Raw genomic sequence first — 11,795 nt, forward strand, 5'->3', positions numbered from 1 at the left:
ATGGAATTTCATTGACCTACGGCAAGCTGCACCGTGTTACACAACCAGATCAATGTCCTCTCTCCCTCTTTTCTCCATTCACCTCTCTCTGGGGGACTTTTAATGCTCAAACTTACCGAGAGGCGGGGCAGCACCTGAAAACGTTGACAGATGTGTGAGAAAATAAAGGCTCCTCAGGATTGTTGGTAAGCGCGTTTGATCTGCAAGACTGAGGGACGGCGAGCCAAGGTTTCAGCTGCTGTAGTATATTCCTCCTCTGACTTCAGAGGGAATGTAAGAAATGGATCCTGTGATGTGGAAGATCTTCCACAGATGCTGCATATGCTTTTCTCGCTCTGAGAAACAATTTGTATTCATGCTGTTGACGTGCTGGCTTTATGTGCTGTGACCAAGGTCAGCGGTTTGAAATATCTGATTAAATCCCTCTGGTTGATCTGCGATTCAGAATTTTTAAACGGACAAGTGTACTGGATCAAAATCCCTGACTTACAACAGGTGTAACAAAGATGATGTCAGTGTTTCATGTATGCTGTTGTGAAAAATCTGTATGAGAGCCACCGATACATTTGATGAGCCAGACATTGTTTGAGCAAAACATTCTTAGGATCATATTATATTATGTTAAGTATATTTCTTATTATTGAATAGGGGATTACCCACTGGGATAAAACCTCTGGGGAACGTATACAATTTCATGGCAATCCATCCAATAGCTGCAGAGAGATTTCAGTCTGGACCAAAGTGGTAGAACGACATAGAAATCCCTTGAATTTTATTTTCCAACCAGGAAGATTAAAGCAGATCCAACGTGAATGTGACTGAAGAGCCCAAGTCTACAAACAAACAATCACATTTTTATTTTAACGGTTAACTTCTGCGGAGACAGATTTTAAAAAACAACTAAATGTCAGAAAAACAAAAACAAGATAGAAATGAATTCACAGTTCTCCACAAAGCAGAAGGAAACTCCCCAGAATGAGAAGGGACTTCAATGCCTGTGTTTCAATTGGAGAAAAGATTGCATTATCATTCTCCAGGTGAGAAGCAATATATCAGCCGCGCAGGTCATTGGATTTCAAGACTCGTGGGTGAAGGGATTTGGTCAATTATGAAACAGCCAATTGATTTCCCTCTCTATTTGCAGAACTTGGCACACGGCGGAGTGAAATTTCCCTCCCTGGCCACACTGATTGAGTGTAATTTTGTCTTTATGCAGCGAGGACACTTACCACCTGTTTTCTATTTTCTTGGGTTGACATTTGGGGATATGAGATACGCTTGTGAAATGCTTGAGAGAGGAAAACAAGGTATAGAAAACAGCTTGGTTTGACTAGAAGGAGTGTTCCTGTGATAGTGTGTCACTGAAGTGTTATGAGGAGATTATGTGGAGAAATATCTTCAGTGTGATGAATGTCTAATCAAAGCAGACTTTATTTGTAAAGCAACTTTTCTTTAGGCCATCGTCAGTGTGATGAATGCAAAATAAACATCTTAAATTTTCTACTATAATATCACTATTAAATAGCTGCTTTTTATAACTCCAAATAACCCACATCTACCATGGACATAACCCTGACCGCTACATAAGAGCAAGACCCCTAGACTGGCAGTCATTTATAGTCATTTTGCCTCTCTTTGTAGTCAGTTTTATTCATTTTTGTCTAAAGTAATTTTGTTGTTGTTTTTGTTTCTCTTTGTGGCTGTTTTGTGTCTTTTTGTGTCTCTTTTTGATCAATTTTATATATTTTTTGATCATGTTTTGTTTTACAGTCATTTGTGTGAGTTTTGTGTCTTTTTATAGTTGTTATGTGTCTCTTTGTGCCTGTTTTGTGTCACTCTGATATCAATAAGCAAACTATTATGTTCTTACTCTGGTAGGGGGGGATATCAAGGGGGGCCTGTGCCATCACTGACCACCCCTCTGGTGTTTCCTCTGTCAACATCCATTAAGAAGTTCCCACAGTTTAATTAGATTATCATTAATATGTGTTTTGTTTTCCATTGACCTGGAACAGGAGTGTGTTCAGCAGCATCACACCACTACCCGGAGACACGCCAACACATGGTTTCAATCTGCACCAGCTCTACTCATTTCAATCAAGACAAAAATCAAACACAAAAATTCAGTTATGTTGTAATGTGATACTCCAGTGATCTCACACGACGTTCAGCTTTGATTTGAACCATATGCAGTGTGTATACAAAGAACATTTGTTGCGTGTCTGGAGAACAAACCAGCGTCATTATGTAGGTTTTCATACAAGCAACATAACTCATATGTTAGAGGCATCCAAACAAGGTCAGCGGTGACGTTAAATAAGAAAACTATTCCCAGTAATAGAATCCATTTAGAGCTATTCTAGAGTTTGTCTGTGTTTATTTCAGGGAGGTTTGGTCCTGAGGCCGATGTTTGAAAATCCTGCTCGCTATTGAAATCCATGTAGTTCACTGCTGCTTATATGGAAAGACACACACGCGTAATCCTGCATGTGCTTGCATGGACACTTGCAGATTTTCACATGTGCCCACACAAGAACATTAACTCACATGAGCACAGAAAAAGTCATGAACCCAGCATACATGTCACACACACACACACACACACACACACACACACACACACACACACACACACACACACACACACACACACACACCCACACACTCACACACACACACACACACACACACACACACACACACACACACACACACACACACACACACACACACACACACACACACACACACAGGGAGGGAGTGAGGGCTATCTGTGGGGCCAGTCATGCTTCACCAATGCAGAGGTGCCTGTTAGCAGTGGGAGTTATCATTGGCCATGAAGGTTTATTCCTCTGCCAGGGGAGACCATGCCAGGAAATGACTGATAACAGAGCACAGCAATGACCAGCTGGCACAGCAGTAGTACATGTTGAGCCGGCCCGAGATGAATGAATGATGGGGAATATGTGCACATACATCATAAAGTGCAGCTCAGCTCCTCCCTTCTTCTAGCCTTTTTACTAATGAAACATGTATTCACGTTCCATTAGCTCTTAAAGGGTAAACAGGACGAGCTCACTCATTTTTCTGATTTAATATCTTAAACATTATTTGTTGCAACGTCAAGCTGCAAAATGAAAACGCTTATAGATATAATAAGCATGGAGGGAAATTGATGATTTGTGTGATCGCCCATGAAAGAATCATAACTTTGAGTCATATGCCGTGGTATTTAATTTAGGTGATTCAATTTATTCACTGTGGCCTAATGTCGTTATCTACGGCCAGAATCACTTTCTGTTTGTGCAGGGGAGATGGGAAGGGTCTCCAAATCTTTCACATTTTTTGACAGCTGGAGGACCAGGATTTCATTTTTTTTTTTCAATTTTTGGGGGTGTGTGACAGGAATAACAATTACATGTTTTGGGTTTAAACACAGGACAAAACACATTCTTTATCTCCTCATGATGCAGAAGTTTTCTGGATCTTTGCATGCAATGTACAGCCCTGTATATCTTGTGAAGATACCACACTTTACCCTGTGATACAAGTAGGACTGAAATGTATAATTATGACTCTGTGTAACTCAAAGCACAGGACAAGTTGGCCTTGTGCTCTATAAACGCCATGCCAGCTGGGCTGTTTGCACTATCTGTATTTAAAACTCTACAGAACCTGACCTTGGGGGCACTGTTTCAGACGGGAGCCGTTTGTGCAGGCGTCTGAGAGACAGCTTCCTTGCAAGGAAATGATTTGGAAATAAACATGGAGAAAACCGATCCTCTTGTTTCTTCATTTTTCTTGATTGACCCTTATTGACTAATTTTCCCACAATAGTGGGGTTGAGAGCTTTCTTTTTTCATTGAAATGCTCATGAGGTTTCGTTCAGCAGATACTGCATCATTTCTTTAGAGCAACAAGATGAAACAAGGATATTTCCAGGAAAATGCTTAAAACTTGCATCAACAAGAGGTTGCACATATCTTCGATTCAATTTGTGAATTACCTTGAGTGGGAAAAATATATAAATAGTGTGGTATTAGTTCTTAAGGTGATGTTTTTTTGCTGTCTGCCTTTCTAACTCCAGATTTACAAGAACTGAAGTGTAAGGAATAATGGATTTCGTTGTGTTTCTTTTATATAAGCTGCAATCGTTATCATGTCTCGCTAACAGCTCAGCTACGGGCACAATCAGCGGTGAGCGGGGGGAGGCCAGATGAAAAATTTATCAATGATGGAGAAGAATTGATGTGCTTCCAGCTCCATCTCTGAGATTTATATTTTTTTAACTTCTATGTAATCCATGTTAAGCATCATATTAACCACAACAGAGTAGTTTTTAAATACTTTAACACGTGTCTGGAGTAGGCTTTAATCCACAGCAGGCTAAATGGTATGCTGTTGCCCTGGGTGACTTTTTCATTCAAGTTTTTGTTTGTTCATTATCAGACACACCTTCAGTCAGAGTCAAAAGCTTTGAATGTACCTTTTAATGTTGAAAAGCAGCAGGGCCAGAGCTGCTCACAACCACCGGCAATTCACACAAGGTCAATTGATAGAAGCCAGCACTTTGATTGAATGTTAGATTATTTGATTCACTTTTGTCCGGTTTAATCAAAGGTGCTTGTCAAGGCCACAGATAAGATGTACAGATTTATGAGAATCTTTCTTTATTGAATGTCCTTTTTTCAAGGTCACCCGCTTCATAAAGAAGTGGAGTGCATGTCAACAAAGAATACAAGCTCCCTGCAAATGCATAACAGTGGTGTGATCTGTTCTTCTCAGTGTTTCTTCTTTTATAGCTGTGAGTGACACCTGGTGTAGCATTCATTTCATTGGTGAGCAGTCCTGTAAAAACCCAGATGCGAACATACTTGACTGAAAACATTTAAGGACACAGAAAATTCTCTACCGTACCACAAAAAAATATTTTTCCTTTACAAACACTGGAGACCAAATTTAACAAGAAGCCCCCTAATAACCTAAAACAATTACCAATTAGCAATCTCTGAAAAATCCTTCTTTTCACAAAACTCTCCAAACCATAATATTCTCAGTTTTCTTCATAATAAAACAGACGGTATTTATTTTTCCAATTGGCTGGAAATGGCGTATCCTTGCTCTTTAAAAAAAAACATGCACAATATCAATATTTGAATGAAAATATTGGAACATTATTATATACAAATATAACTGATAACACTTTACAAATTAAACAATCAGATATGACATTTCCTGTAGCCAGCTTTGTTATAACTTGAGTTCAAAAGTTAAAAGTCATCTTTATCATGCAGTGCACAGAATATTTCTTCTACCCAGACGGTGGGAAGAGCTCTTTAAGATTTTGGAAATACCTTCAGAACAGCAGTTACTGTGGGGGGTTATTAAAATATCACCAGGTGTGCATCTTTAGCTCTGAGACTCAAATGTAAAGGCTAGGCTTACAAGTAAACACTGTGTGTGTGTGTACGTGCAAGCAATCCTATTTCTGTGTTTGTATGCGTAAAGAGAAATAGACAGAGTGGGTGTATGTGTTATTTCTGCCGGGCTTCACACATTGAGTGGACAAACAATCTATTCCAATTAAAGCGAGCTGCAGCCCCGGTGACTGCAAAAGGGGCTGTGCTCTATCGGATCACATCATTCTTTAAAAAAACCCAGATTGGCCGATTGTGGTTTGAAGGGAAACAGGGCTGTTCAGGAACAAGTGGGCTTGCAGCAGGGAGAGAGGTGGGGTTGGCAGGCAGGCTGGCTCCAAGTTTAGTCCAGAAAGTTCCACAGCAAATAGTGTAAGCTGAGGTGGAGGAAGGGAGGGGGGCAAGGCCATTAATCCTGGTTCTAGCGCCAGTTTACCGCTCTTACTGCATGTGGGGTGAGCAGGCAAATTAATTATGTGGCTAAGATTAATTAGCTGATGTTAAGGGGAATCTGTGATTGTAAAACTGTAGAGGGCTGCACAGCTGACTTGACTAATGGGGCGTTCATGAACTCTTAATAGATGCTACTCCGATGTTGAGTAGTGAGTAAGTAGAGCAGAGAGAAACAGACAGAAAACCAGAGACAGAAGCAGTGAGAGCAGAGGCAGGATGTGTCCTTGCTGAAAGCAATTTTGGTATAAAGGATTTGGAAAGCTTCATCTACTGTAGGGGCACCTGCACAAGCTTGAGCTAAAGCCATGGAAATTAAATTGGAGAGGGAAACGGACATTCCTATTCTAATCAACATATCAGAATATTCAATAACTTATTGCGACACTTGCAATAATTTAATTTTACTGCTCATTTCTGTCATATACAGTCATACATATTTTATCTTATACATTTCCTCTACATTTAACTTATCTGATTTTATTTTCTGTAAATTTTATTTTACCTATATTCTTACATCTACTTCATATATATTTAACTAAGAGTTTGTTGTTTGCTGTTTATTGTTTTTTATACTTTCTGTATTTATTTAGCTAAGAGTTTATTGGTTATCTTATACTGTATTTCTTTATACCTCCCTTGTGTTTCCTTGCGGGAGTCATCCCAAAGTGATCAATAAAGAGATGTCTAAGACTAAGTCTAAGTCTAAGAACGGCCAAAGTGGCCATAAAAATTTTTTACAGACTAACTTCCGTATGAAAAGATTTGCGGCAAGTCACAGAGGTGAAGTTTTGCAGCACGGCCACACAAGAAGTGGAGTAGTGACTTGAATTTACTACTATAAAGAAAACGCCATTCCTGCGAGTTTCTGTGGTGCATTGTTTATATTTTTATATTAGGTTAGGTAATAATGAGTGGGACACATCGTAATAAACATAGTAAATGCTGAAAAGAAGTAAGGTATTATAATTATTATTCTAATTGTGGTGAAAACCGGGAGAATTTGGTAGTGAATGTTGGAAAAACGGGACATAACCGCTTTTTAAAACTATTTTATCTGGATATGGCACACCCAGCTTGAAACCAGGACAAACCAGGACATTTGGTCACCATACATGCAACAGTGGAAAATGATTTTTCAGTCCATGGTGTTGATGTGATTACATCAGTCCATACTCGACCCAGACAAACATGAATCCAATACTGTCTGCTGTATTTTTGATTTGAAGTAAAGAAATCTGCATTCCTGCAAGTCCCTCCAGATGTGACCGCTGAAAAGGACCATCTGGAGACCTGACACCTTCAAAGAAACACTAAAAGCAGAACATTGTGTGTTATCGCCGCACATGCCACATGATGCAAGCAGCTGTCTGATAATCTTACAGCAGAGATCAGCCTTCACACACTTTACTGTCTCCACCTTTCCCCCCCTACGCCTGCAGCCAAACCTGTTCTGCTGATAGCCGTTGATAGTCTTACTAACACCATCAAGAAAGCGTTAACTGAAGGCAGATCAGAGAATATTATCTGAGGGCAAAACGAATAAGAGAAACAGAAAGAAAGAAGTATTGCTTTGGTCTACATTTAAGGGGCAATGAGGTTAACATCCTGTCTGCAGAGTCCCAGTAAGCCCCTGAGTGAATCTAGGTCACATTCAAATATGAAACAGCTACTGTAGGTTTTTTTGGAGCTTAATGTCTTTAAGACTGTGCTGCTGATGTTTTCAAAGTAGCAATAAGATTTGAATAAATAATCTCTTGCCTCTCTAAAAAAAAAAAAAAAAAATACTGAGTAAGAAGATCGCACCCTTGGGCATAAACAACTTCATCTTTTGATTTCTCATGGTTGGGATTGTGCACTAATCTGAGTTTACCTATCTGCCCACGCTCAATTCTTTTATCATATTAAAAGTTTCCCTCCGTGTCAAAGCAAAACAATAACCTGCCAATTACAGCAAGTATTTATGGTTGGAGGATGAGAATTAAATAATTTTCAAACAGCTGAACAATTTGTTTCATAGATAGAACTATAACACTGCGGTCTACACAAGCAGTCCAGACAGGAAACTCAAAGCAGTTGCACCCCTGATATACGTCTGACACAATGCTTAGAACATCCTGTCAATAAATGTAAATGCATTCAGAAAACAGAGATGGGTGCATCCTATACACAGACACATGCTCATGCCTGCTAACTGCGTGTAAATCATCACTTGAGTTATCCTCTCCGCCTCTTGTCGTATGTGGTGTGCTGAAATTAATTCCACCAGCCGAGCCGCGTGGTAATAAAAGAAATTTGAACTTGATGAGATCTGAAGACAAACTGCATCAGCAGACAAAGACATAATGGATGAATAAAAATAGAAGAACATCAGACATGCTAAAAATAAAATACATCTTTATTATGGTATTAATTCTTCACTTTTTGAAAAAAACAAACTATTTACAGTACACCGTGATGATCGGCAAATATATGATGTGTGCAGAGCATTAATATATATATATATTCTTTATATATATGACATACTGTAAAAAGTAACATTTGAGTAACAAAAAGAAAAAAAATAGCTTGTGCCTGAAAGTGACTGAGAAAATCATAGCAGCAGGTAAAGAAGGTCCTTCAGAGCTCTAAATGCAGTTAGACGTTAATAATGTCATATAATATGAAGCGAAACATGAAGGTACGACAATAATAAACTACCTGGTATTTCTCTTTAAATGTAGCACGTTAACTGGCACAGTCTGAAGTCTGGAGTCATAATAAGTCTATGATCAGACCAGTAGTGAATGAACAGTACACAGAGACAGTAACATGTTTGACAATGAAACAAAATAAGACATGCACCTAACAGAGCATGTCACGAACTGCAGTCTGCCCTGATATTTGGCTCAATCATGTAACAAACATACTAGTATAAAAATAGATTTAGTTTAAATTTACATTAGCTTTGTCTCTTCATCTACATTGTTAATGAGGAAAACATTTTATCCCCCAGGCAACTCTACGCCACACTGCTGAGACTCAGTTCATTTCCAGTTGAATGTTCGCCCCACCAGCTCAAAGAACTTGTTGTTGGGTTCGTGAAAAAACTGGTAGAGTTTTTGAAGGATGGCAGGCGCCACGTGAGGATGAGCCCTGCCTTTTGAATCATGTAAACACCGTTCTCGCCCGTGGTCTCTCAAACAGTAGAATCCTTTTGTTTTATTGAAGTAAAAATTTGAGGCGTTTATCTGGGGCTCCAGCTTTAAGAATCTTTCCACCTTTTTCATCTCGGGGAAGGGGTCCCTGATCAACTCATCCCCGTCCACCACGTGAATGCTCTCCAGTGGGAAGTATTGCAGCCAGTTCTGCATGTGGACATAGTACAGGCTGCGATTGAGAGCCTTGTATCCCAAGTTGATCTCGCCGTCCTTCACCAGAACGGACTCGATGGGCTGGTAGCGCTTGTGCTTCTGGAGACGGTTGTAAAACACCTGGGTGTAGTCCGACAGTACCCGCTCCGTGGGGTCCCTGAGGATGAGCAGCAGCTTGATGTCAGGGTTCATCTCGTGGATGCGTTTGGGGACTTTGCTGGAGGTGAAGTAGGCCGGCGTCTTTTCTACCGTCAGCTGGTCTGGGAAGGCATAGGGCATCTGGCTGAGGTACCAAGGCAAGCCCTTCTGAAAGTGACTCTCCCAGTCAAAGAAGTGCACCTCGTTCTGAGCTGCCGCCACCGCACTGTGCAGACTGAGCATCTCTATCAGCGCCCGCGTCCCCCCCTTCCTCACGCCAATAATTAGAATCTGAGGAAGTTGTTGGAGCGTCCCGTTTGGGTGGCTAATAGTCCCGTTGTCAGTGGGCGATGGGGTAGGAGGCTGAGTTGGCCCCTCGTCAGCCATGGGCCTGGAGGGGATGGGGGGAGACTGCATTGCAAAAAGCAGCAGCCCTAGGAGCACGGCTGCCATGAGGGAGGTCCTGACCCTGGAGGATTTCAGCCTGGCGAAAGCACCAAAACTGTATCCCACATTGAAAGAGCAGCTGCTTGAGCACAATGGTCCAATTGAAAAGCAAAACAACAAAAAACCTGCCTTTTCTCTGCCAACAGCAGTAACTGCAAAGGAAGAAAACAGCTGTGATTAGAAGATACCTGATGAATATCTGGCAGAGAGAAAAAACACCTCTGGAAAATACCTGCAAGTACATAATCCATCCCACATATTAACATCACAACAGGTTTATGACTTTCGATAACAAGGGAGCATTTGCATGATATAATTTATGATATTGAGGTGATTCAACTTGAAACTCCACCCAGTCATAAATGTAAGGCAACAAACCATAATTAATCAACGCTTTAAAAAAAAATAGAAGTGTTATCAGTACAGTATCAGTCTTTGTGTCCTTGAAACAAACATGTTTCAGAGTCATTTCTACTATAACATAACAATATATTCCACAAAATGATGGCATTAAACAAGATTACCTCGAAAAACTGTATTTTGTATTTGATCAAATGGAAAAAATAGACAGTACATAAACGGAGGTTGGCTGGTTTCAATCTCTACAACTATTGCTTCATAATCCATAAAGACTAAATTAATAAAAGTGATGAGATACTGTAAACATTTGCCTTAATGAATAAAGAGGAAATCTGAATCTGGAGCTCGGAGATATTTGCAGGTTACAGGAAAGACGCAGGTAAGGGTGATTTTTGCTAATTAAAAAAAGCTGGACAGCAGCTAAGACGGGACAGAAAGTCAAAATGATGTGTGCGCACAGAAGACCCGCATGTTTTACGCCTGCTGTACTGTTCTAATCTTTAATATCTGACTGTCTTAGTTTGTCTACTTCGCTCTTAAACCACGAAACCCAAAAAGGGCTGTCGATCTCTTACCTTTTTTTTTTGTTTTTTTAACTGTAATCCTCTCGACTCGACGTAGATTTCATTTCGTTCAGCTTGCAGCTCTCCGTTCACAGCGCCGATACTTCCATGTGGGAAATGATCCGCCGTCTCTGTGGTCTCTTCCGTGCGCACAAAAGTCGCCTCCGACGCGGTGGACACAACTTGACCGGAGCGCCTCCTCTGTGCTGTGTTCCCGAACCAGCCTGTCCTCACGGTTCTTGGAGTGTCAGCTGTACAAGTCCACGCCTACATTACGCCTGCAGGGCCACGCCCCCCTCTGTGACTCACGTTGTTGTAATGTTATGGTATTTGACGGAGATAACTCCGCTGGTAAGAGCGATATGATGGGAGGAGGTGAAGCAGGTGATCCAGGTGTGCAGCAACCTCCACGGACACACTGTGTAGAAATGTGTCCAAAGACAGGCACAAAGTGAAGAGTAAAACCACATTGTAAAGTGTCTGTGTGTTGTACAGCTGCAGAAAATGGCTCCCATCAGGCAGGAAGATCTTTTGTAGCAACAGTTCAGATTAAAGAATATTTACCAAGAAGCTTAAAGTATTTAAATCAAGCAGTCTGACTTTCTCTTTACAGAACTGTGTAGCCCACACAGGGCCCGCGCCTTCCCAGGATCTGGATTGAAAAAGGCTTTTCAGAGGAAACCTCCAGGAGTCCTCCCTCCACTCTTTGCTTTCAGGGGAAATCAATGAAAGAGACAGACCAGTTATTCATCCCTGGCATTCTTCTCCCTCTTTGTCCACAGTGCAAGGGCATCTGTGCGTGGTCGCCAATGAGTCAAAATTGCACAATCCCCACCACCTGTTGAGCCGCATGTTTTACATTTTTATTTTTTATTGGAGATGTTCAAATCCTTCCAGCAACAGCAGGTCCCAAATATCGCTCCAATCCAAACTGCAGATTTACTGATGTTGAACACAAAGCTCTGTAGGGTTTCGCAATCTCCTCTGAGTCACGTTCTGAATGTAGGCTACAGTCAGTGTGAGAAAGTTGGAGTGACTTCCCAGAGTGGATGAGTAAGTGGCACGTC

At 40.9% G+C, this 11,795-nt stretch overlaps 1 protein-coding gene across 1 annotated transcript; it reads right to left on the reverse strand.

Annotated features, from left to right (window-relative positions):
- Positions 1-8,244: 8,244 nt before the first annotated feature.
- On the reverse strand, positions 8,245-10,926 carry hs3st1 (heparan sulfate (glucosamine) 3-O-sulfotransferase 1). The gene is made up of 2 exons (XM_083915847.1): positions 10,741-10,926; positions 8,245-9,957 (listed from the first exon to the last, which is right to left on the reverse strand). Exon 2 carries the CDS (start codon positions 9,809-9,811, stop codon positions 8,894-8,896), a length of 918 nt encoding a protein of 305 aa, XP_083771973.1. The 5' UTR covers positions 9,812-9,957; positions 10,741-10,926; the 3' UTR covers positions 8,245-8,893.
- Positions 10,927-11,795: the final 869 nt, after the last annotated feature.

The sequence above is a fragment of the Echiichthys vipera genome (genome assembly GCF_963691815.1).
Source record: "Echiichthys vipera genome assembly, chromosome: 6".
Taxonomy (NCBI): Eukaryota; Metazoa; Chordata; class Actinopteri; order Perciformes; family Trachinidae; genus Echiichthys; species Echiichthys vipera.